Source organism: Acartia tonsa, chromosome 11, assembly GCF_053477335.1.
Source record: "Acartia tonsa isolate MP-2025a chromosome 11, ASM5347733v1, whole genome shotgun sequence".
Taxonomy (NCBI): Eukaryota; Metazoa; Arthropoda; class Copepoda; order Calanoida; family Acartiidae; genus Acartia; species Acartia tonsa.
In genome coordinates this window covers 19,842,115-19,869,874 of record NC_137270.1, presented here as the reverse complement: position 1 = coordinate 19,869,874, position 27,760 = coordinate 19,842,115, and the positions used below count along the sequence as shown (strand labels likewise).

Here is a 27,760-nt window from a genome sequence, read left to right as displayed (position 1 = left end):
AAAGTCCTTTCGACGCTTATGTTTGTTTAAATTGTCTAAAAATTTGTATTCTTATTTGGAAATAAAAATGTACATGCCTCCCTCCTCCTTATTATAAATTATATTAAAAATTGTTTTTTTTTATATGTCTAACCCCTGCAGATGGGTATAACCCTGCGGGGCAAATCTGTAACCTGTACAAGCTAACAGAGCAAAAGACAAAAACTCCCCTCTTCCTCTAATTTAAATATATTTCAAAATAGGAAGGGGCTTTCTATTCCCGACAATATACTTTTCGAGAAACCACCTCACTTTTACATATGATTGAAATTGTATCATGCAGTTGCTGACCCGAGTAGACAGCCAGGAAGTATCAGGTTCACACCTCTGCTTGGACTACTAGTGGCTATAGCTTCTGGAATAGGTAAGTTTAGTTAGTAGACAGCCAGGAAGTATCAGGTTCACACCCCTGCTGGGCCTCCCAGAGGCTATAGCTTCTGGAATAGGTAAGTTTAGTAGACAGCCAGGAAGTATCAGGTTCACACCCCTGCTGGGGCTCCTAGTGACTATAGCTTCTGGAATAGGTAATTTTAGTAGACAGCCAGGAACTATCAGGTTCACACCCCTGCTGGGCCTCCTAGTGGCTATAGCTTCTGGAATAGGTAAGTTTAGTAGGCAGCCAGGAAGTATCAGGTTCACACCCCTGCTGGGCCTCCTAGTGGCTATAGCTACTGGAATAGGTAAGTTTAGTAGACAGCCAGGAAGTATTAGGTTCACACCCACGCTGGGCCTCCTAGTGACTATAGTCTCTGGAAAAGGTAAGTTTAGTAGACAGCCAGGAAGTATCAGGTTCACATCCCTGCTGGGCCTCCTAGTGGCTATAGCTTCTGGAATAGGTAAGTTTAGTAGACAGCCAGGAAGTATCAGGTTCACACCCCTGCTGGGCATCCTAGTGGCTATAGCCTCTGGAATAGGTAAGTTTAGTAGACAGCCAAGAAGTATCAGGTTCACACCCCTGCTGGGCCTCCTAGTGGCTATAGCCTCTGGAATAGGTAAGTTTAGTAGACAGCCAGGAAGTATCAGGTTCACACCCCTGCTGGGCCTCCTAGTGGCTATAGCTACTGGAATAGGTAAGTTTAGTAGACAGCCAGGAAGTATCAGGTTCACACCCACGCTGGGCCTCCTATTGGCTATAGCCTCTGGAATAGGTAAGTTTAGTAGACAGCCAGGAAGTATCAGGTTCACACCCACGCTGGGCCTCCTAGTGACTATAGCTACTGGAATAGGTAAGTTTAGTAGACAGCCAGGAAGTATCAGGTTCACACCCACGCTGGGCCTCCTATTGGCTATAGCCTCTGGAATAGGTAAGTTTAGTAGACAGCCAGGAAGTATCAGGTTCACACCCACGCTGGGCCTCCTAGTGGCTATAGCTTCTGGAATAGGTAAGTTTAGTAGACAGCCAGGAAGTATCAGGTTCACACCCACGCTGGGCCTCCTAGTGACTATAGCCTCTGGAATAGGTAACCTAACCTTTTCCATCAAAATAAAGCTTTTTATAGTGCTTTTTAAAATTGGCGTCATACTGGCCTACCATATGTCAATTAGAATGAACACTGGCCTGCCATTGGTAATTTAGTATGTGTATTGACCTATTATTAGTCATTTGTTATGTATTTCTAATTTCTAATGAGAGTGTAAAAAACGTTACACCCTACTTCTGCATGAGGAGTCCCTAAAGTTTTTTATAATATTTTCTTATATAATAGCATAACAACTTTTGGGACTTGAATTTTGATTGGTTGGTTTATATAGTGGAATGTCCAAATGTTTCAATCACTAATTGTAATCTACAGAAAAGGGTAATTTTATTTATCATCATTGGAGATGTACATCAATTTGACAGCCATTGTCTTATTCTTTTATATCCCTCGTCATTATTATTTCATTACGCATCATTAGCTTTTGCTGCACTATAAATGGATATACTTCTCATTGTAAATCTTATTTATAGCTTACACATACATAAAGTTTTAGATTGCATTAATATTTAGAACACTTGGGTTGTTTATATAGATTATGTAATTATCAAGTGTGTATTATTAGACAACCTGCGGATTGGATCGTATTCAAGCATAGAAACTGGACCCTAAAATATGAAATTCGTAAATACAGGATATTGTTTAAGAACCCACTTTTATTTTTATGGCTTGTTTATAAGATGATTCGTTTAAGATAATAATTAAAGTAAAATACTAGAGGGAGAATGGGTTAAATAACGGTATCTCCCCAGCGCATCAATATATTGCAACCTTTCAATTAATTGGGTAATGCAAAATCAACCAATTCTGTTGCTTTTATTAACACAGCCAAGTAGCAGAAATAATTTATGTAGAAGCAGGCGAAAAAGGTCATTGAAAAAGGAATGCAGGTAATTGTCTGTATATACGTCTATACTATATATCTGTTAGATAATACACCATTTGTACTAGGAATCATTGTTAAAAAAGCCAAAAGAATAAGATAATTAAAGAGAAAGTAATAAAATGTTAAAGATCAACATGAGTAACATGGACGTACGAACTTTCCTGTAACGATTATAGAGTTGCTACGTTTTCTAAATTGTACTTACGTCTAAAGAAATCACCATGCAAAGTTTGAAATCGATAGAACAATTTTATAATACCTAAAAAAGAGAAATTAAATTTTTCTTTGTCAGTTTTCTTACAGAAAAATGAACCAATGCTGTGGTACTTCTCTAGCTGCTTGTATACTTAATATATGATACCCATGCATCCCAGGATTAGAGATGGTTCTAAAGTTGATTTTTATTGTGTTATAACAGCAGAGAAACATTAAATTTGTTTTTTAAAGCGAAGATTTTCTATAATTAAAGTCGGTCGGATAAAAGCTATAAAAGTACCGTCCGTACGTCCGGAACGTATAGCTTTTTTAGTTAATTAGATAATGTTATAATTACCCTATCGATTTCAAACTTTGCTTGGTGATTCCTGTAGTAGTTAGGTACGATTTAGAAAGAAACTCTATAATCGTTATGTTTTTATTCATTTCAGAGCTTCGCATTTATGGATGTTGTGTTGGTATCCTTGTTAAGTTTCTGAACACATGTTAGTGGCCAAAACCATATGAAAACCTGTGTATCGTACAAAAGGGTTTCCTCCTAATGAGTTGCAAATTAAAATTTTTCCTAGCTAAAACATCCAGACAAATAGTTGGTTGGTTGTTTTTTGTGTGTTACTTTACATTAAAAACATTTAACTATTGGTGGATTAGTTTGGAGACTAAAGGTTTGTACAACTCACAAAAATGCAGGGAGTAAGGGAGGGAACAATGGGCAATTTATTCAATTTAGGAGTTTTTGCTGAAAGTCCATGAAATCCAGATTAATCCTGAAAATTTGAAGAAAATTGTAAAGGGCGTATTAATCAAATTTAGAAAACTATAAGATAAGAAAAAAAGTTCTAAGAAAAAAAGCATTCATATGAAAATTAGATTACCAGTACATCAGACTGACATAACCATTTTGTAATTAATTACTAGAAAAATATTCTATACAACTCATATTCTTAAATTTTGAAATGCCACTATATACAATAAGAGATATAAGTTTTCCGGAATTGTAATGTAGGGAGTAGATTTGAAATCTGCATCAAATTCTAAGGATTTTTTATAAAATTCGTTTTTTGTATAATTCTTTATCTAAAAGCGGAAATACTATGTAAGTTAATTAATTTTGGTATCTGTGATTGGTGGATTTAAAAAATCTGCGCTCTGATTGGATGTCGTACATTCTTCAACAAATTAGAGCGCAGGTAGTTTAAAATCCACCTATCCTATTGGTCAAAATTAATTAACTTAAAATGTATTTTCGCTTTTAGATAAAGAATTTTACAAAAAACGAATTTTATAAAAAATCCTTAAAATTTGATGCAGATTTCAAATCTACTCCCTACATTAAAATTCCGGAAATCTTATATCTCTTAATATACAAGTATTAGATTTAAGGGTTCTTAGATTGTTTATTAGAAATTAAGTTTATTGATACTTGTTTGCTATATTCAAAACTAACTCAGCGAGTTAGTGGTTATGATGCGCTAGTACCTAAAGTCAGTCATAACCTGCTAAAAACCCAAAGCCTGAGACTCCTAAAAATTGAATATTGATTAATTGTCTCCTCCATTAATCTCAATGAAAGATTGTGTTATAAAACTTTGGGTACCATTTAACAGTCCATTGTCTTCTCTAATGTAACATTAGAAAACTAAAGGACATTAGACCACGTGTTTAAACAGATGAAAAGTATGTAATGAATTTGGTGCATTTAATCCTCTTAATTTGCATATCATTATAGCAGCTGACTTTCAGCGATTTAGGGAAATGACAATGGGTGTTAATCAATTTAACCCCCATCCCCCCTCCAATTTTGTAGAGTGTCAGAACCTAATAGATAGAATATAAAAGTGTAAAATACGGGCATACTTACATTTTAGAACTTGAGTTTGAAATGTTTGAAATGAACCTACGAACAATTCTAATAAGCTACTTTTTACGAACGTACGGACTTGTCGAACGAAACTATATATAGAAAAGCTTCGCTTTTAACAAAATATTTAGCTTTGATAATATGCGGATATGAGAATACATATATATAACTCTAGCTGTATTAAACTTTGTAATATAGGTAATAGGAATGGATGATCTGAATATATTGACAGGGGAATATTTGTCGTCAATTCGGGTTTCAAATATGAACCTCATTTATTGGCCCGTTCGTTCATCCAGAAGAAAGAGAGCGGATCGAGTAAATGCCCCATTGGGGGTGGTTAGAGTATCGTTATTCTATTCTGCTGGAAATATCATTAGAGTACATGGAAATCTTGTGCAACCTCCAAATAATTTTATATCGATTGTAATTGGGTATTTTAACTTCTCAACTATATTTGTATTGCTTATTCACTGGTTCTTTCACACAAAGTGGCTGTTGAGCACTGAAAACACCCCTTTTCCCATATTGAAAATGATAGGTGTGGTAGTTTTTTTCCTATTTCAAACCTCTGCGGTGGGCCCTTAGTACCCAATATAACCTAACATAAATAATAAACAAACAAAAATCTTCTTTCACCCCTTTATTTTCAATTTATTTTAAAACTAAGGGAGAGTAGGGGTGGGCATTACCAGAGCTATGAAGATGATTAAAGTTTCTTAACAGATTATGAGGGCATACAATAGAATAGCCAATATACACTGTAATTGACCAATGGGTAAAATCTATGCTGGCCTCTCATTGGTTATTTTATCGTATGACGTCATAATCTGTTGAGGGACTTCCTAATCATCTTCAAGTGCTTTACGAGTCTACAAGGCTAAAAGCTCCGAAATTTAATCTGCATTTCTTAAATCTGGTAGGTTTAATTTTCTTAAATTTTAGGTTTGGTAGCTTTCTGTGTTGTTGCAGTAGTTAGAATCCAGCGTATGAAACGGCACCGTCATAACGCCAACGGCGGGAATTCAACGACCCAGAGCTACACCGCCGTGGCGCCTGCCCCTTCTGTTACAGGTGAATTTTTCAGGGATCTTAAGGGATAAGACAATGGCCGATAAATTGATGTACGTACATCCCCACTGTTGATAAAAAATTACCTTTATTTACTTTAAAATCAGTGGTTCAAAAACATTTGAACACGAAGCCAACGAATAAGAAAACGTTATTATAAAACTTTGGGGTCTGGTAAAATAACAAACCATTGTCCCCTTTCTTCCTGGAATTATTTGAAAAGTTATTTAACAAGAATTTGTCGGTCAGCCGATCAATCTGTCAGTCTATATCGTGTAAAACAGGCAAATAATGCAAAATTAGGGTAACTGTACTACAGGGCCTTTAAGGTAAATCTTGACAGTCCTTCGGCCCAATTTTCATTCATTCTTTTTGAATTTATTTGCAAGTTTCCCAAATGATATATTATTTTTTGATTTTTCTATTTTGATATTGAACTTATTAAAGGTGATCAGATAGAAAGTTTGAGCGATGGGTTCTAAGTTTATTGATCTATTTGTTCTCCTTAAATAAATGTACATTTTATTGTACAGAATTAGCGGCTGCGCCTCTGGCATCTAGGGGCTATGCATTCAAAGGGGTAAAATGAGTACAAAAATATGGCCTGAATCCACCTCAAATCTTCAATCTAAAAGTACGACAGCTTACAAAAAAGCTATGTAAAGCTTTAGACAAAAAAACTTACTAATTTATACAATAGGAAATGTTTAATATAGTAACATTTTTTTTGGTGGTTTCTGATCAAAATAAAGTGCATTTTAAGTTCATTGGCTCAAAATGTGGCCGATAATTTTTCTCAAATATTATTGTTTTGCCGTTTTTAAATAAAGATGTTTAATTTCCTTTCAAAGGGGGACATGAGTAAAAAAACTGTTAAATTTTTACTAGCCTCTAGAGGCATCTTAAATATTATGGGAAAATAGCTTAATACCTGCCCAGGAGCTTTCCTGAAATGAGATCTTAATGGAAAGACAAACATATCGTACAACATTATTTATATGATTAATAGTATAGGTAAATTAACCATTTTAAGATGTTTTGCGTTTGTAAATGTGATAAACAAAATGATCATTACAATTTTTTAAGGACAAAGAAATATTCTTCGGAGTGGGGCCAAAGCTAACAGTCCAGACCTTATACCACCCAACCAAGGTAAGGGGGATGTCAATATTTTGGGGTATTATTATTTGCTTCTGTTCATTAATTTTTACAAGATGCTTTTTAAGGTAATCCACCCCTACCTCCCAAAATTGGTAAGGTGTGCAGAAATGGGGGTGGGTATACCTAAAATAAATTTACCCCCGGGGCTTTTTTGTTTAAGGTAGAAAAGCCCTATCCCCCCTCCCTCACCCCAAGACAAGTGCTCTCCACGCCACTACAAAAATATATATAGGAAGGTTTTTGTAGTGTCTATACAAAAATGACGTCATACTGGCCTACCATTGGTTAATTAAAATTTATGCTGGTCTGCCATGAAGATGATTAAAGTCCCTCATCAGATTATGACGTCTTACGATAAAATAACCAATGATAGGCCAGCATAGATTTTACCTTTGGTTAATTACAGTATCTACTGGCCTCTCATTGGCTATTCCATCGTATGACGTCATAATCTGTTGAGGGACTTCGCTCATCTTCGCTTGCCATTATTGATTTTGTGTATTGGCCTATCATTGGTCATTTGATTTTTAATCGCCATTATCTTTAGGCACTATAAACCGCTTTAAGATGTATTTTCTAACTGAATAGTAAAGCTGTTTGTCTATTAAGATTTGTAAAACTTTTTTATTTTTTAGATTTATTTGAAGAGGAGGATGCCGCTTTTAAATTGAGAAATTCTGCTAAATATGCAACTATAGGTAAAACATATTTTTTATTTAATTTTTTCAGCTGGATTAGAGCCGGTTATCAGTAATATGTAAAATTATGTATAGCATCGTATTACAGATAATTTTCTACGAATAATAAAATAAAAATCATAAAATTATTACTAGTTTTGCTAACCAGAGGCTTCGGCCCATCAGAGTTTACAAAACTGGTTTTAAACTTATAGTTTATATTTTTTTATGCGCGGAAAATTGACTACAATAAATTTTTAGTGGGCATATATCACCTCCTAGATTAATTAAACCCATAATAGAAGCCATATTAGGATATGTTCTTCGAAAACCGGTACCCAATAAAAACCATTGCTTACTAAAACCTATGATTTTCGGTGCTTTTCCTCAAAGTGCCTTTTCAACGTAGCGCCTAAACTACTAATAGCACAAAAATGGTACATATTTTTTCAAAACTTCAAGCTCATGGCCACGAAAGGGACTATACCCCATTTTTCTACTATTGACCAGAAAAAGTCAATGGACTATTTATTGCACTAGTCCCCAAAGTTTTATAATAACGTTTTCTTATTCGTTAGCACAAAAACTTTGGGGACTTTAATTGGACTTTTTTCGGCCATTGCCTTATCCCTTTAGATAAAGTCATAACTAACTGTTATAGAGTAGCTCCGTTGCTAAAAAGTTTGAAATGAAAATGTATAAAGTTTGAGAACGTTTACCCCAATCTATTCTTGACCTTAACTTTAATTTCAAACTTTATTAATAATTAATTTGTATTTAAACAGTAGGAAAGGGAAATTTAGATAGAATTGCAATATCAATTTAAAACTTTATACAAACGGTAGAATATTTCTGGAAAGGGATGTAATGAAAATAAATAGAAATTAAACAGTAAATAAACTTTTATTTGTTCAAATACAAAAACGAATTTGCATAAATCAAAACAAGGATGACAACATGCATATGTAGCAATGACTAAGAAATCAAATAGATGATAAAAATATAATCACGAAACCTATACAAAGAAATAAGTAGTCTGTTTTTGGAACTAGTTTGGAATGAATTTATAATAATTCAACATGTTTTTTAAACTTTGGGTACCAGTGTAATTTACAGCTTAATACCCCCTCCCTCCTTGCTTGTGGAGATAGTCAAAATGGAACAGCGGAAAGTGTCATTAAAATACATCTTAAAAGTAAGGATGAGGTAAGAAGTGGGAATGTAAACCCTTAAAATAGAAATGAATAATAGACGTATTTTTATGATGTCACACATTACACTTTCCTCTATCCCTAGGAAATTTTAATTATATTTTCTACGCCGCCTGTTTCAAATATGATTTACTTTCCTTTTTTACCCTATAATCTTGGGTTAATATAATTTGTCTGCTTCTTGATTTATTTGTTTAGCGGCATTCTTTGCGCTGGTCCCCAAAGTCTTGAAAATTAGCCAAAATAAGAAAAGTTGCACATGTTACATAACCCAGAGTCCAGGACAGCCAGAAATTAGAATTTTAGATCAATTGACCCATCCCTAGAGATCCCTGGTGTTTTACTGTCCAATATCCCCTCTGTCATTGGTTAAAATATATTATAGAGTATCTACGCCGCTGGCAAACTTTCCCTAGTTTCAATTATGATCTACTTTCCTTTTTACCCTTTAATCTTTGGCTAATGTAATTTTTAATGAGACCAATTTATATTCACCAACCTTTCAAACTTGCCAGTGCATTTTTTCTCAGAAAAATTGGTAATTTCCATAAAAGTATCACTTGAACAACTCAATCCCCCACCCATCAAGGTAGTTTTTTTAAATAAGGGAGGGGGTTGTGTCATAAATAAAGGAAATACTAATGATTAAGAATATATGTGCTTTTAGATTTTATAAAATTTTGACGCTTTGATTGATGCTTTGCCTACCCGTTTTTGGTAGAGTAAGGACATTGGACTGTAAATTACACTGGTACCCAAAGTTTTATAATTCACGTTATGTTTCATTGGCTAACAAATTTTGGATTACGTGTTTTTAATTTCGATTTGTTCAAAGTTAGTATACTGTTTAAACTTTTCAACGGTTGATTTTAATCTACAGAAGTGGTGATTTGAATATAATCATGATTATTTTAATTGTATATCAATTTGTATCACTAACGAATTCCTTTTTTTAACTAATGTTGTGATAGCGAGGGGGGGGGGTGATTGATATTATCAACTATCAAATTAATGGATGTTACAGAAAAATTGATAATTTATGCAAGAAAAATATAAAATTTAAATTAGAGTAATTTTAGACTATCTTTTTAATTGAAATATAGTGGAAACTTTGAACCTTTAAAAAATTATTTCATGTATATTAAATTTAATAACTAATAAACCTTCACCCAGCTAATGCATATCAATGTAATTGATTTGATTAAACAAGTACATATATTGTAAAAAAAAGCGCAACAATTACTACTTACTAGCTAACAACATTTTGGCTAAGAAAAAATACAAAATGTAATCATTAATATAATATATAAAAAGTTACGTTACAAATAAACATTTAAATCATTTAATAACAATTGGCATACCTTTTAGGCATACTTCGCCCCCCAGAGGCCTCTAGGGGCACCTAAAGAGGGAGGAGGGGGATCCCAAAAGCCATCTTTTAAATTTAGATTTAAAATAATAAAAAAAAGCTTACCTGCTAAGGAGAACCCGATCGGTTTAGCGCTGAGCGAGATCCTTCAGTACAAACAGACAGACAGAAATCGTTCTACTTTATATTATAGGTAGTCTAAAAATAGCCCTAATAACAGGTTCAATCTAATTTCGTTAATAGTCTCCTTTCTTCTTTAGTACTTAATTAGAATTACTCCTGCCAACTGGACTAAAACCTGTACTAGATTGAGCTACCAATAGATAAAATATTTCGCAAGGCTGGCTAATATTGCGATACCCCTTACCAACCTTCCCACACACTTATGACTTTTATCTATCCCCTCCCATGACTGTGGAGGAACATATTGACCAATATCTGAGAACTAGAGTAGCGTTCTAAAAAGTTCCCCCGAAAAGTAGTAACCCATGAAAATCCTGCAAAATAAAATCTACACTATACCTTTAACATCTGTTTACGATATCTTACTGGACACACTTACATTCTAAAATACATAGAACCTTGGTTTTAATTTACCGTGCGTTGTAAAATCAAGTTCAAGTATAAAGTTTGTGTATATGGAATGAAACAAAGGTTGGCCGATTCATTGAGGTAACACATTGTGCTAAAAAATAAAATAAGTTGAAGAATTACACACATGAAGCTCTTTACAGTGCCTATAAAAATGATGTCATACAATACAAATGACTAATGATAGGCCATTATACAGACTAAATTATGAATAGCAGACCAGTATACATTTTAATTCCCCAATTGTAGGACAGTATGGCGATTTTTTTTATAAGCACCTTTTTTTTACTTTAAGTAACCCTTTTTTTACTAAAATATAACTTATTCTCAATTATTGAAAAAATATACATTTAAAGCATATCTAAATAAATTGGAATCAACATTTTCATAATTAATATCCAAGACTTGAAAAAAATCTAAAGAATAAATAATGCTTATAAAACGCCAAGTATTAAAGTTGACAAAAACACATCCATACATAGTCAAAAACACAGTAGATATACTTTTGCTAGTTGTAAAACTGGCAGCACCCCATCCATTTTCACTTAATATTTTATCCAAACTTACTTCAACTAATTGTACTGTAGCACAATGTGCTTATTCATTGAGGCGGAGAGAGGGTTAGTGTAGGTTAAGAATTTTATAAAGTTTTACTTTAATATTAGATTATTTAGTTGCTTTATACTGCAAATCTTTCAAATATTGATTTCTTTAGAATAAAGCAACATAATATATCCTTATAATAAAGTAACAGGATGTCTGTCTGTGTGTCTGTTTGTACCGAAGGATCTCGCTAACCACTGAACAGATATGGTTCTCCTTTACAATATATCTTCTCAAAGTTCCTAGGAAGGTTTATAATCATTTTGGAGGAGGGTACCACCCTTTCAGGGTAAATCACCTCTATTAAAAAATTTTCTTTCTTAAACTAGAATAAAGATGTGGGGGTCTAATTCAACCCTCCGCCGCCACCTTAAATGCCTCTAGAGGCCTATATATAATGTTATATATAATGTTAATATCTCTTTATGACTAAAATTATCAGTTTTCAGTTTATTTTTAGTAAAAAAGGAATTTAAAGCATTGTTTTTCAAGCCCTAAACAAATAACAACAAAGACGTTCAAGCTTTTATCTATTTTTTTGAAGGGGGGGGGGGGGGCTTGGGGATAATTGATTGAAACAGATTTCTTGAAAAATGAACTACTAAAAATTAAGTAGAGAAAATTGCCAGAGAGGAATTTAGTGTTTATTACACTAGTCACCAAAGTTTTTTAATAACGTTTTCATATTCGTTGGCTTAACAACTTTGGGACTTTGTAGGATAATGATTGGTTTATTCACTAAGTGTCCTAACGTTTTAACCAATAATTGTAATTTACATAAAGAGTAATTTTATGTATCATCATTTGGAGTTACATATATTTATTGGCAATTGTCTTATTCCTTTAGATCCCTGGAAAATTGCGGGAACCTATCAATCCTTACAATTTAAGATAATCACTTGGAACTTTTGTGAAATTTGATTTAGATTGTTCCAATAGATTATATTGCACTTTGAAGATTACAAATTTGTAGTTGTCTAAAGAGACTTGAAATAAATAATTCACCTCTGTAATACATTTCAATATTATCACTCAGGAAAATTGACCTGTTATTTAAATACTACATACGACAAGCGGCAAAGGAAAGGAGGGGACATTAGAATATAATCTATACTGGTACGCAAAGTTTTATAAACATTTTCTCTCATTCGGTGAAAAAACTTTGGATTCTTACATTGATTAGTAGGTTGGTTCAAACTATCAGTGTTCAGCTTTTTAGATATCTATACGAGGGATAATTTTGTGTATCGTCATTAAATCGTCAATTGTATTTTCCCTTAAGATCCCTAGGGTTAACCAATTTTATGCTATGCTACATATGAACATAACTATTCGGTAATATCCTCTTACAAATATTTTTTTTCAATTTTGAAAATTTGAGTTGTTCTGTTGGAGGGGAGGGGGGGGGGAGTACTCAAATTTTCAAAGGATGAACGAAAAATGATGAGAACGCCAACTAATCTTGTTAATAAATATTTCTTTAAATGTTCCTAAATCGTTTTTATAATTTTAGATTTGTGTAAATGAATACATATTACTAACTGGATCTTACACCATATTTTCATGTTCTCTAATTAAATGAAAAACGCAGCGGGCTAAAATAAAGATGATCACCTTCCACCCTATTTAATCCATCCCATCTCCTCCTACTGGATGAACGAACTGGCCAATAAACGAGCTCCATATTAGCAAGTTTCTACATCTATTACTGTGTAAAAGAAATGAAAAGCATAAAAAGTAAAAAGTATAAATATTACATACCACACTATTACAGGGATAAAGGGAACATTTGGGCTGTTTATTACAAAATTCCACAGAGTTTATGAGAACGTTTTCTTATTGGCTCGCTTAACAACTTCATCAATTTGATTGCCCAAACGTTTCAAACATTAATCGTAACCTACATAATGGGTAATGAAGATGTAAATGAATATATCGGCCATTGTCTTGTCCCTTTAGATCCCTGACACTATTGCTATACTCAATTTATTTTTCTTCTCATGATGTAAGCAAGATAAGGGATACGGAACAATTTTCTTTAAAATTAATTTAAAATAAACAAGGATAATAATGTCTAAAAGTAGCGAAGCAAAGACAACCAGTTAATAAAAAGCTGTTATTAATATTCAATGAGAGAGGATTTTCAATGTTAAGATAACATAATATTTTAATCCATTAATAAGCATGAAAACACAATTATAGGCTGCTTTCTGAGCTTAAAGAGTAGATTAAATAAAGAATACTTAGTTCAATTTGTGGATTTTGAAAAGTTGCAATGATGGACATATTAACGATATTTCCTGATGTGTTTTATGATGATATTGAGACAAATATTATGAATAATCAATAACAATTTGATAGATTGGGTTAAAAATAGCTAGCTGGTTGTGATTTGTGGCTTTATTTCACTTATTATTGAAATCCTTTTAATTATTATACTAGAATATTTTAAGGAAAACTTATCTATATCTCTTGCTAAGATATATAAATTTAAGTAAGATGTTCCTTTCAAGAAAATTTGATTTCCCTTTTGTTATTTGTGCTCTTCAAAAAAAAATATCTAAAAAAAGAAATTTATGAAAAAGATACAAAATAGAAATGCAGTATACGGTTTTTTATCAGAAATGTAATCAATAATGAATTAATCATTCTCCACATTGATTTAGATTATTTGATACTTTCGTGTGAAGCAGCTTAAAGTGCCTAATAAAAGATGACGTCATACAATACAAATGTCCAATGATAGGCCAGTATATACATTTTACCATTGGCCAATTGAAATGTATACCTGCATAAGCCGCTTTCTTTTGTGTTCATTTTGCCTGTGACTTCGGCACCTCGGGGATAAAAAAAACTGGTTTTAATCTTATAATTGTACATTCTATATCCGCGGAAAGCTGTTTATAATACGATGCGAGAAATAACTATTAATGTATGGCTCCGAATCCGTTTCGTTTTTCGCTGGATTAAACTAGTACTAAGGTATACTGAGAATCATCTATCTCATCGTATTATAGAGAATTTTCAAAGGATAGAAAAATGGGAACAAAATTACTGTTTTGTTAGCCCCAGGGCCGAAGTTGTAGAATAAGAAAACAAAGATTATTACTTTTTTATACAAATAGACATTTTATGTTATTTTTAAATTTTATTTTAGGTCGAAGTATAACAGAAACAGATTGTTCAGAAAGATCAAAAGGATTTAAGAAAAATCTTTCCAGATTGGTAAGACTTTCGGCCATTTATTTTGTAAAAAGCACAGTTGCTCTATAAATAGTGCATGTTAGTCCATACGGAACACAAAAGCTCACTGGAGGGAGAGGGGACAATGGGCTGTTTATTACACTAGTCCGTTTTATGGTAACGCTTTCTTATTCGTTGGCTTACCAACTTTGTGAACTGTAGTGAATTTAGCTAAAGTTGATTTTGAACGTTTCAACTACTAATTTTAATCTACAGAAGGGTTAATTTTGTGTATCTTCATTATGGTTGTACATCAATTTATTAGCCATTGTCCTATCCAATAACTCAAAAACAGGAAAAAAGTATTTCAACAAAGATCTTATATTATATATTGTTACTGTATTACAATTTATTGTTCATTTTTAATTAAAGAAATTGTCTATTTTAGAGCCAAGAGTTAAATTACGCGGAGTTGACCTTGCCCCGCGGTAGAGGGGGGTATCAACCAATACAAAGGATGGGGTCTCCTGTCACTTATAGCCAGGTATATATAAATATACAGGTATAGAGGGAGGTATCAACCAATACAAAGGATGGGGTCTCCTGTCACTTATAGCCAGGTATATATAAATATACAGGTATAGAGGGGGTATCAAACAATACAAAGGATGGGGTCTCCTGTCACTTATAGCCAGGTATATATAAATATACAGGTATAGAGAAGGATATCAACCAATACAAAGGATGGGGTCTCCTGTCACTTATAGCCAGGTATATATAAATATACAGGTATAGAGGGGGGTATCAACCAATACAAAGGATGGGGTCTCCTGTCACTTATAGCCAGGTATATATAAATATACAGGTATAGAGGGGGGTATCAACCAATACAAAGGATGGAGTCTCCTGTCACTTATAGCCAGGTATATATAAATATACAGGTATAGAGGGGGGTATCAACCAATACAAAGGATGGGGTCTCCTGTCACTTATAGCCAGGTATATATAAATATACAGGTATAGAGGGGGGTATCAAACAATACAAAGGATGGGGTCTCCTGTCACTTATAGCCAGGTATATATAAATATACAGGTATAGAGGGGGGTATCAACCAATACAAAGGATGGGGTCTCCTGTCACCTATAGCCAGGTACAAAGAACAATGCATCTATCCATTTATCTATCTATCTATATATCTATCTGTCTGTTTTTCTATCTAATTGAATATCTATCCATCCAGGTACAAACTCCAGACCATGAAGTCTATCTTCCAAAACAATGTATGTACTATCTATCTATCTATCTATCTATTTATCTATCTATTTAGCTATCTATTTATCTATCTATTTATCTATCTATTTATCTATCTTTTTATCTATCTATCTATCTAACTATCTATCTATATAGGTACAAAGTGAAGACCTTGGAGGTGTATCTTTCAGAACATTGCATGTATCTATCTTTCTATATATCTAATAAATATATTTCCATCCAGGTACAAAGTCCAGACCTTGGACCTATCTATCTATCTATATATCTATCTTTCTCTCTATCTCTCTATTTAAACATGCATCTATTTCTCTATCTACTTATCTATCTAATTGAATATCTATCTATCCAGGTACAAAGTCCAGACCATGGAGGTCTATCTTCCAGAACAATGCATGTTTCTGTCTATCTATCTATCTATCTGACTATCTATATATTTATCTAGCTATCTATCTATATAATTAAATATCTATCTATCCAGCTACAAAGTCCAGAACATGGAGGTATAGCTTCCAGAATAAAGCATGTTTCCGTCTATTTATCTATCTATGTGACTATCTATCTAATGGAATATATATCTATCTAGGTACAAAGTCCAGATCATGGAGGTCTATCTTCCAGAACAGCTTCCAGTAGTACAAGGTATGTTTAACAATTTCTATAGAAAAAAAGGGTAAATTAGATTCTAAAAGTTTCCTACAGAGGACAAATACAATGTTTCCTTGAAAGAAATAATCTATAGGTTGAGTGGTTGATTTGCTAATTGACAGACAGTCAAATCAATACAAATTTTATATACCTTCCTTGGGCCTAATAAAAGTTTCACTGTTACAGTTCAGCTATTAGCAAGATCCATCACATACACAAACAGACAGATAGACAACCTGTTACTTTTTTAAAGAAAAAAATAAAATAAAAACTTTGGATCTACTGCAGTTCATGGTAAAATATTGCTGGTAACGAATGCTTTCTGGTTCCTGGCAATATTACAAGATTCCTGGATCCAGCAGCACGCATATTCCCCTAAATCCTAGGTTCCTGTTAGCTGGCAATCTGCAAATTTTCCAGGTTACCAGCAATGAGAGAAGATTACTGGCTTACAGGAGTTTTTACCCCATACCCTTTATCACATTTTCTTAGGGGGTAAACAGCAATAATTAATAAGGGACAGTTGCTTCAATTATTTTATTAATAAAGGTGGGGGAAGGATATAGGAGAGTTGGATCTTTACCTATACATTTAACTGTTTCTATCTTCATATCCAATTTCGCACCAAATTTTGAGCGCGCCTTTTTATATTATAAATATTGAAAAGTGGGGGAGATAAATTCGTAATTTCCATCGTATTTATAAATTAATTTTTTTTCTAAGTGAGGCTCTGAATTCAAACAGTAAAACCACGAACTGGAACGCCTATAGAATGCCAAAACTTAATACTAGCCCCTATAACCTAAACTAACCTAATTATAAAAAAAGTGCCGCGGCCAGGGAGGGGGGATCAAAATTGAAAAAAATTCTATGAGGGTAACTGTGAAGTACAGACCATGAAACCATGTAAGTAATTAGATTATGGCGGGAGATTTTTATTTCAAATTATTCTATTACCTCCCTTTTTTAGACTTTCAAATTTAAATCAATAAACCTTTACACACATATGATTAAATTCGCGCCAAAATTTTGTAGCGCGAGTTTATAAATTCAATTAACGCCTGAGGCTGTATAAACTTTACGGGAAAGAACACTTTCGCGCCAAAATTTGAATGGCATTTTTATTTCGTCTTATAAAATACAAAGTTTTAATTGGTGGGTATTCGAGTTAAGATAACGTAACATCATGACAAAAAAGCTAATTGGTTACCCATTTTTAAATTTAAATCTCTGATACTTTTGGCGAGTGTTTTAAAGTTAAATTATCTTCCCTCCTTTTTATGCTTTGTAAACTCAAGCAAGCAAGGTTGACAATATAGCAATTTTTTTTTCTCAATTAAGATCTCACTAACCACTGATTCGATTGAGTTCTTCATTCTAGAGATGCTTTACAAGGTCCCATGATGGTTTTAGGCTATTTTCTACCCCCTTTCTATCAATTTAAAACGATGCCTCATGATGCTAGGGGCGCAACTGCTATAATCTACAATATAAAGTAGCGAAGGATTATAATTTAAAGTAAAATATTTAGGAAAAGTAAGTTACAATTACATAATGAGTTTCATACTTATTTATAAGTGACAGGGTGTCCGCTTTTGTGGTGTTTGAATGTCTTTGTATAGTATACAGAGGGATCTTGTTAACCGATAAACCAAAAAATTATAATAATATAATAATATCTAGTGGCGGTTTATCTTAGGAGGATTGTGGATAATACCCTCAAATCAACCAAAATAGTTAAAAACCTTCCCAGGACCTATTAACCTTTAAGTTTTTCCTGACTTCTTTTATATGTATTGTTACTTTTTACACCTACGTAAACGTTGTATTATTAACTGTAGATAAAAATCAGAAATAAGGAATTTTTATGATATTTGTCTCAGTCCCCCCCCCCCCTCTCTCTAATTCATTATTTAGATTTGATCAGTTTAAGGTTTTTAATATACTGCGAATTGTAGCAGAGCGTAGCAATATTTATAGCATTTCCTAATTCCCTCAATTAAAACAGAGAAACACCACTACCCTCCAACTTATGAGTTGTGTGAATGTTATCAACCTCTAATTGTGGGGTTAGTGTAATAAAAGGGAAATTAGAAATAAAAAAGGGAAATATTGCTTTTTAACAGGAATATTTCAAACATGGCAGTGGCCAGGAATATGCATAAAATGCTGGCAACCAGGAAAGTTAAACATTGGTGGCTCCAGAAATATTTCTTGTTATGCTAGATCCAGGAATCTTCTAACATTGCCAGAAAACAGGAAGCATTCGTTACCAGCAATATTTTACCATGAACTGCAGTAGATCCAAAACTTTTGTATAGAAATCCACAGTGGGGCGAGCGGTCACTGATGAAGACGTGGACTCAACCCAGGCCCGGGTCATTCTACTTCAAACAGGAGCCATTCAATAATACTGACACAGAGGTTCAAACCCCGCTGGTAAGATTTTATTCTCTCATTCATTTGCTTTGTTATTATTTTGAATTATAGAAAATTATTAGTATTCTTATTAAATAGATGGATAGCAAGGTTAAATGATCTTTTGTCAATTAGGTCTTTTCCCATTTGGTCTTATGTCTATTAGATCCTTCGCTCATTAGTCCAATTAACCATTAGATCTTTTATTAATTAGGACTTTTGTCTATTAGGTCTTTTGTCCATTAGAGCTTTTGTCCATTAGATCTTATGTACATTCGATGATATGTTCTTTAGGTCATTTGTACATTAGGTCTTATGACCAATCGGTCTTTTGACCATTAGGTCTTTTAACCATTAGGCCTTGTTTATTTGCTCTTTGGTCCATAAGATCTTTTGTTTATTAGGACTTTTGTCCATTTGGTCTCATGTCCATTAGACCTTTTGTTTCTTTAGATCTTTTTGCCATGGGTTTTTTGTCAATGTGACCTTTTATCCATTAGATATTTTATCATTTAGGTCGTTTGTCCATTAGGTCTTATGTCAATTAGGTCTTTGTCAATAAGATCTTTTGTCAATTAGTTCTTATTTTCATTAGGTCGTTTGTCCATTAGTCCTTTTAACCATTAGGATCTTTTGTTAATTAGAATCTTTTGACCATTAGGTCTTTTAACAATTAGATCTTGTTCATTTGCTCTTTGGTCTACAAGATCTTTTGTCTATTAGGTCTTACAACCTTTTATATGTATGATTTTTAAACTATTTATGAATTCAAAAATCATTTAACCTAACTATTCTGTTTCGCAGTACATATTTGATAATTCATTTCTATCTATCTAAATTAAAATTAAATTTGTCTTGACTAAATTTTTAATCATTTTCTAATATTCTATTAACTATTGGTCTGTGTTGACTTCAATTATGGTTTTTTTTATTCTAAAAATACGTAATTAATTATTGTATAATAATTATGTATCGCATCGTATTATAGACAATTAAAGTAAAAAATTTATACATTAAAACTATCCTTTAACCCCGAAGTTTTGAAGGCCTGGGCTAACAAATCTGGAATTGATGTTATGATTTTTGCTTTAATATTCGTGGAAAGTTGTCAACAATACGATGCTATACATGATTTTTAGTATGGAGGAGAACCGGTTCTAATTCACCGGATATTAATCGGTTTCAAATCCATACTGGAAAAAAAGTTCTGATTTATTTCTGTAAAACTTACATAAGCATTTTTCTTTCTAAAATTTTTTGTTTATGTATTTTTAGAGTAAAACAAACCATAATAAATGATTATATCTAGCTTTCAGTCTTGTGATGTCTTTGTTCTATGATAATTAAATATTATTTTAGTATCTTTATAAAAGAAACATGGCGATTTTTCGACTCAAAATTTCACTGAGAGAGGGGACAATTGGCCGTTTATTACACTAGTTCCCAAAACTTTATAATAACGTTTCCTTGTTCGTTTGCTTAACAATTTTGGGGACTATTGTGAATTTTGATTGGTTGGCTTATTAAGTTGAGAGTTCAAACGTTTCAACCACTAATCTTATTTAAAGAAAGGGTAATTTTCTTTATCATCTTTAGGGATGTACATCAATATATCGGCCATTGTCTAATCCCTTTAGATCCCTGTAAAATTTACATTCTCAAAAATCGTAAAGTTTCTTTTTATTAGCAAGCTGCGCTCATTTATTAAAAAAAATCTAGGAGTTTGTCTCTAGTCTAATAAGTTTTGTCTATATTTGTGTCTTTTAAATCAATTGGAATTTAAACAAAATTTAATTTTGATATTGTATCAAAGATTTGCTAAAATCCTTTAAATTTATATATTGTTTACAAGGAATCACAATCAAATAAAGTAGCAAAAAAGTTATAGAGAAGTAAAAATCAATTATTATAAGTAGAAAAATTTTATTAGCGAAGCTACTATATAATTATTTTGTCGGTCCCTACTGACGCTATTGGGGCTATCTCGGCTTCTAGTAAAGATAGACTGTTTAAGTAGATACCCCTTAACAAAGAGCATCTAAAAACCAAGTTATATGGTCTGTCAGTCATAAAAAGACATATATATTTAACATGTTCTTCTCTCTCTTTTTCATGACCACTGAACATCAATAACCACTTTTTGTGCTACTTATGTATGTTGTCATTCTTGTATTTGATATATGTAAAAGTTCATATATAGAGAAGCTGCGTCGATACCATTTGGCTAACAAATTTAGGTTCTTTAGTTTGTCACTTACCATAAATGAATTAAATTATGAAAGCATTATGCAGCCAATTATTTTTGAAGCAACAGCAACAATGCCAGCTGTTTAAATTCCCAAAAGCTATTTGTATAAAAAAAGTTCCTTTAATGGCTTTTACCGCCGCTGAGCCATATCTTTTTTGTCAGTTTGCATTTAATGTCATACAAATGTAGAACTTACCTAATCTACTTAATTTCATTTATGCTAAAAAGGACAAAGAGAGGGGTAGGATTCTGGTAGAATCCGTAAAGGTGTGTGTTTAAAGGCCTAAAAATAGAAGTAGAACGATAATATTCACTAAATATGTGTATTTCTTATTGAAAAGAACTATAGACAAAAAAATTTTTTTTGAGGAGTTAACATGAATTTTTATCGTTCTACTACTGTTTTTTACTTATAACACATAACCTTTACGGATTTTACCAGAAACCTACCCCTCTCTTTTTGCAGAAATGGACACGCGGCCATTTTACGGATTGGGATCCATCGGGACAGGAGAGTACAGTCTGATCTTATCATTAAGTACCATGTACTTTGTACTCTGTAGCAGCTGTACTCTTTGTACTCTGTAACAGCTGTACTCTTTGTACTCTGTAGCAGCTGTACTCTTTGTACTCTGTTGTACACTGTGACAACTGTACTCTTTGTGTGTTCCGTGTCAGACAAGGAAAGACAAGTTAACTGATCTGAATTTATATATAATTTTATTAAATCAGTGTTTTTTAATTTACACTAATGATAGTGCCTAAAAAATGACGGCATACAATACAAATGACCAATGATAGGCCAGTATAATGTTATTTTTTTAGACACTGTTTCTTTTTAATTTATATTTATTTGCCTTTTTAATTCTCTTGTTCACTGCAACTCAACAATTAATGCTTTGTTACATATAGTTAGAATTTCATTTATTTAAAAGCGAAGCTTTTCTATAATAGTGTCGGTCCGTACGTCCGAGATGGATAGTTTTTTTCGTTGATTTAGGCATGTTAAAATTGTCCTTTCGACTTTGCATCTTGATTCCTGTAGTAGTTAGGTAGGATTTTAAAATTACCAGAATGTTCGCTTTTATGGCAGTTATCATCCGTGTTTCCTTAAGAAAGTTATGATTTGAATTACAATTTGAAAATATTGAATTTTACCTTGAATTGAATTAAAAGAGGAAACGTACAATCATAGAAATGAAAAAGCAATGGGTATTGAATAATACATGGATTTATTGACAATGATCCTCATTTATCCTCAAGAGGGGAGGAGATGGGGTAATAGAGGTGGATCATTACTTTAGCCCACTGCGAGTATCACTTTATTATAGTACTGGAAAATCTAGTACAACATCCTATTAATAATATTTATCGATTGAAATAGCTGAGATGCTAAAAATATATATTTATCAAATGCTACACTGAAGTCCAGCATACATTAAATTAAAACTTTTTCTAAACTTATGCAGACGGTAAAATGTGTTTATCTCTCTGAAAGTGCTATTCATATCCGCAAAGCTATAAAAATATAGGTTAGGTAAAGTTTTTGCAAATTTTAACAATTTTATGTTTAAGATAAAAGGGATAAGGGACGCAAAAAAAATCTGTTTTGCCAACAAGCTATCTTAATTCGTTTGACAAAATAAAATAAAAAGTAAACTTCAAATAAGGTAATATGTCCCTTAAATTTTTATAATATCACTACTATTTTAGGGGAGGGCAAATAACAAATCAATTAACATTAGTCATATCAATTAATGGATGTTTTTTTTATTGGAGGATTTTTTCTTAATGTTTTTCAATTCGAAGATTTATTTCTCTCAATGCTTTGAAAAGTTTTTGAACAAAAATTTTAAAAAATCAATGAAAGGCATTGAAAATCATTGAAAACCCTAATCCTCATAAAAATCGCTAAAACTTCTTATCGACTGTAAACATTGACATCCCAAAACATTAAAAATCTTCTTGGGAATTTTTACTGGCGGAATAATTATTATTTCTGTGGTGGAAATATCCCTAAAAACTTAAGAGAGTGTAAGAAATCTATTGCGTATGTAGGAAAAAGTTTAAATAGGGTAACATGCATGGCACAGTATTTAAAGCATGGCCTCTCTCTCTCTGCATTTTCTTACAACTTTAATGTTTAAAGTTTTAGGCTTACACACCCATACAAGTATGTCGGGGAGGGAGGGGACATTGGGCTGTTGATTACACTAGTCCCCAAAGTTATATAATAACGTTTTCTTATTTTTTGACTCAACAACTTTGGGAACTTGAATTGAATTTTGGCTGGTTGGTTAATTAAGTTGAATCTCCAAACGTTTCAACCACTAATTGTAATCTACAAAAGGATAAATTTGTGTATCATCATTGAGGATGTAAATGAATTTATCGGCCATTATCTTATCCCTTTAGATCGCTGAAAGTATGTACATTTAAATTTATAACATAACATCTTATTATGTGCAAACAATTTTTGGCGCAGAATATTTTAAAAACTTTAAGAGGCTTAAAATATTTTTTAGTTGGACGTTTAAACCAACAAATATTTATATGGCTATATTAGTTTGTAGGACAAACGGACTTTAATGATTGTATAAAAGCTTAGGATAAAGTTTTGTTTACACTAGTGGCTACGCCCTTTAAGGGGGGTTTGGGGTTGTATTGATGTCCAACCCCACTCACTTTTGATTTTAGTTTTAAATTCAAAATTAAAAGTTATTTTTTTGGGAGTGGGGAGGGTAACTAGGGGATATTTCTACCAAAATAGGTAAAAACTTTCCAGGACCTATTTAAAGCTGCACTGTCAAGGAGAACCATATCGATTCGGCGGTTAATAGACATCAAAAAGACACAGATCCTGTAACTTTTATAACAACTTGTATAAAAGATTTGCTTTTAAAAAACTTTAGACACATACATAAATATTACCAACATATTCTTCTATGAAGATATTAAGTATTTTTAAAACAGCTAAATAACATTTTTTGACACATTTTTTTATAAGAAAAAATATATTTAAAGTCGTGAAGGAAATATACTAAAGTTATTATAAAGTTTGCAGTTTTAATAAAATAAGATCGATAGGCATTAAAAAAAAAAAAATTAAAAGTAGCAATATTAGCAATCAATGATCAATCTTTGGTAGATTTTTCTTTGGTATATTTGGTAGATTTTTTGTGGTTTTGTGAGAATTTGGGTTATTTAAACTTTGGTACTTAGACTTTTTGTGTTAAGACTTACTTAGATATAAAGGCAGGGACGGAGGGGACATTGGGATTTTTATTTCAGTAGTCCCCAAACTTTTAAAGAATATTTTCTTATTCGTTGGCATAACAATTTTTGAAACTTTTATTGAATTTTGATTGGATAGTTCATTAAGTTGAATATCCGAACGTTTCAACCACTAATTTTATTCTAAAGAAGGGATAAATTTGTAAATCAATATTGAGGATGTACATCAGTTTATCTATCATTGTCTTATCTTTTAAGATCCCTGTATATAAGAAATATCATAAAATTTGTTGCTTACAAAAAATTATAACCAAAATATTATATAATTTTACTAAAAATAACATGATAAACTGTCAATAAATAACTAACAGCCACATTTTATTTTATAGTTTCTTACTAGATCATAAATAAAGTTTTTAGTTTTTTTATTTCTATTTAGCTACGCTACTTTTGATGCATTGGAACTATGTCTTGTTTTATTTTAATTCATATGCATGCATTAAAGGACATGTTTTGCATTTTTAAAAAAATATTGCAACTAATTTAATTATTTTTATTTAAAACTATTTATTACTTAACACAAGAAAACAATTGCATGATGTTATTTTTTTTTATTCTTTGGTTATTACAAAAGTAAACTTTTCTACATTTACAGTATGTACGTCCGTTAATTTCTGCACTTTAGAATCATCCAACTTATATTAAACCTTTTTTGCTTATATTTAGGCGAAATTGTATAGTGTTTCATCTCTATAATTTGGGGTTTAAACTTCATATTTACTTTTTCTGCATTTAGAATTTTATTATACAACAATGTTCTGTTTCTTTATTAAATCGAGTACATGAACTATTTCCAATCGTCTGAAAGTTTGATTTTCGCTTTTATGGATGCTTTTTTCTCTTTTTTATTTATTATTTTACATCTGATATTATTTTAAACACATTAATAAACATTTAACACGATTTATTAAAGAATAATTTCAAACCATAAGTAAAATTTTAAAGCTTGAAAATAACATTTCAAAAAGTTAAATTTGTCTTAATTGCGTATAGAAAACTTAATGAGACTCAACTGTGATTTAGAAGGTATGTAATTTAATTAAAATCAAGTTTTGAAGATTATTAAAAGAAAAGTTAATTTTCAGGGGGGTTGGAATATATTTATTCTACTATTTTATCCTTTAACCTCGTCGTGGGTGTGAGGTTCCCTTTGACTAAGGCTCGGCCTCAAGATTTAAATTTAAACCCTCTTATGTGTAAAAAATGTAAATATATAGGTTTTATATAATATGACGACTTTAATGAGGCTTATACGCTGCTGCCGACCCCTGCTTTACTATAAAGATTGTTCTTTCTGTATCTGGACCATTTAAATAATTCAGTTTTCCTTTTTGTAGGTCCCAGGATAACTTTTAACTAATCTATTAGGGTGGGAAAAACGCCATTCGAAAAAATAAATCCCCCAAATTATTTGAAAAATTTTGTATACTTTTTTTTGTTTCAGATGGATACTCCGTTGTAAGCTGTTGATAATAAAATATTGTTCATTGTTTATCCCGCTGATCCTGAGAACGCCTGTGGATAGTTATAATATTTTTAACATCTTTTTGTATGACAGGAATATTGCACCTGAAGTATAGTTATTAATCGCATCCCATTATAGACAGCTCTCCGCGGATTTTAAAAGAAAAAAAATATAAGATTAAAACCTGCTTTGTTAGCCCGGGGCTGTTATTAATTTTATGATTTTATTTAATATTCGTAGAAAATTGTCTGCAATATCTATGATTTTAGTATTTCTTAAGTATTATTTAAAATTTCTCCAGATGCAATATTTCTATTATAAAATATGTATATATCTTAACCCATTAACGGCGCCTGTTTTAACGATTTTGCCAAGAATTTAGGGTGGGAAAGAGTAGTTTTATTAAGATGTCTCTTAATTACTTTTAGACAGGCAATAAAATGTACTAATTATCAAGTAAAGTAAAATATTTTGTACATCAAACCGGTTTTTGTCCAGATGAATTTCAATTGTACGCAGTTGTATTTTTTGAGCATTTATGTTACTGGCGCTGATAATGGGTTAAAACAAGCAAATATAAACAAGAAATTAAACTTTTTTCCAATAACAGGCCAATTAGACCAAGATATCATTTTCAATATCTAAATAATGTTTTACATAGGTAGTTACTTTATTGCAAATTCATTTATCCTTGTTTTTTTTAAGAATACAAAAAATTAAATACATTGGACCAGGGGGTGTGATACAACCAATTAATTTCATTTGAAATTGCCGAGAAAAAAATATTTTGTCAACGTAAAGGGAAGTGGGTAAGTAGGGGGGAGAAAGAAGGGAAGAGGGCTTTGGGGAAATTTTCACTTAGAATTGTTTGTCTAAATCACATTCCATAGTCCATAGACCAATAATCAAATACTTTTCTTTCTATACCTATAATACAAAGTAGAACGATGTCTGTCTGTCTTTTTGTTTGTAGCGAAGGATCTCGCTAACCGCTGAACTGATCGGGTTCTCCTTTTCAGGGTAGCTTCTCATAGGTCCCAGGAAGGTTTATAACTATTTTCTTGGAGGGTCGGACACTCCTAACCCCCCAAACAATGAAAAATACCCCCCCCCCAAAAAAATTTAACCAAAATTAAGATAGTGGGGTCGACTAACTCCCCCCCCACACAAAAAAAATCACCCCCCCCCCCCCAATTTTTTTTTAGTTTTCTTAAAAATCTAAAACACGAAAAATTAGTTTGATCAAACCTCTTGGGGCTTTGCCGCTAGTTTTTAAATAAAATAATAATTTGTAAAATATAAAAAAAACATGGGATAATGGTATAAAGTTCTTTAATCAATATTTGTTATTGAATTTTGTGTATAATATAGTCTTTAATTATTTTTCTGTTTTGTCTAAAAATTTCTGAACTATTCAATGCAATTGAGAAATTTTAATATTTTATTCATTCGACGGTATAATATTCTCTTTAGCTAAAAAACATATTAAATTTTCTTTCAAATTTTGATTACATTATTTCAAAATTAAACTCTTTACAATTTAAAGTAATTGAGTCATAGATAATAAAATTTGATAACATTTTTAAAGATTTTAATTGCCAAACAAGGATCTTATTTCTCAAAACTTTTATAAATTAAAACAATATTTTTACTGGAAATTTAAACTTTTATTTGGTTAAAGAAAATTCTCTTTAGACCTATTTACCCTTGACAGATATTAGTCATCAAAATCTTATTTTCTTTACTGTTTTTTTTTATGTAAAAGAAGATAATTTTTTTGGGTGTTACCTTTTGGTCAAATGCTCTTATTAAGTCAAACTGTTTTTAATTATGACCAAATGTATGTATATGAAATGGGTCTAATAAGCATTTATTTTTTACCAAACAAAAATAACCTGAAAATAACACACTGTAAGTATAAAGTAATGCAATTTTGGTGACTTTAGAGGCTGTAGCTTTTAAATTATTATGACCATTACAATAAGATCCACTTGTAATATAAATAATTATAGAAAAGCTTCGCGTTTAACAAGAATAACAATGCACAAAAGGTTCGCAACTAGAAAATAGG

General features: G+C 31.9%; 1 protein-coding gene across 4 annotated transcripts in view; it reads left to right on the top strand.

Moving 5' to 3' along the window:
* Window positions 1-26,763, top strand: part of LOC145331655 (nephrin-like) — a 201,113-nt gene extending 174,350 nt beyond the window's left edge. For 3 of the 4 annotated variants that reach the window (XM_080176433.1, XM_080176432.1, XM_080176435.1), the window contains 9 exons: window positions 323-403; window positions 5,426-5,554; window positions 6,638-6,703; window positions 7,348-7,410; window positions 14,321-14,388; window positions 14,795-14,890; window positions 16,203-16,258; window positions 18,586-18,703; window positions 21,397-21,591. In XM_080176433.1, coding sequence (XP_080032559.1) covers window positions 323-403; window positions 5,426-5,554; window positions 6,638-6,703; window positions 7,348-7,410; window positions 14,321-14,388; window positions 14,795-14,890; window positions 16,203-16,258; window positions 18,586-18,703; window positions 21,397-21,456 — 737 coding nt within the window. In that variant the 3' untranslated portion in view covers window positions 21,457-21,591. Of the gene's footprint in view, window positions 1-322; window positions 404-5,425; window positions 5,555-6,637; window positions 6,704-7,347; window positions 7,411-14,320; window positions 14,389-14,794; window positions 14,891-16,202; window positions 16,259-18,585; window positions 18,704-21,396; window positions 21,592-25,668 lie in introns of those variants that run through there. The other variant, XM_080176434.1, reaches the window with a different exon arrangement.
* Window positions 26,764-27,760: the final 997 nt, after the last annotated feature.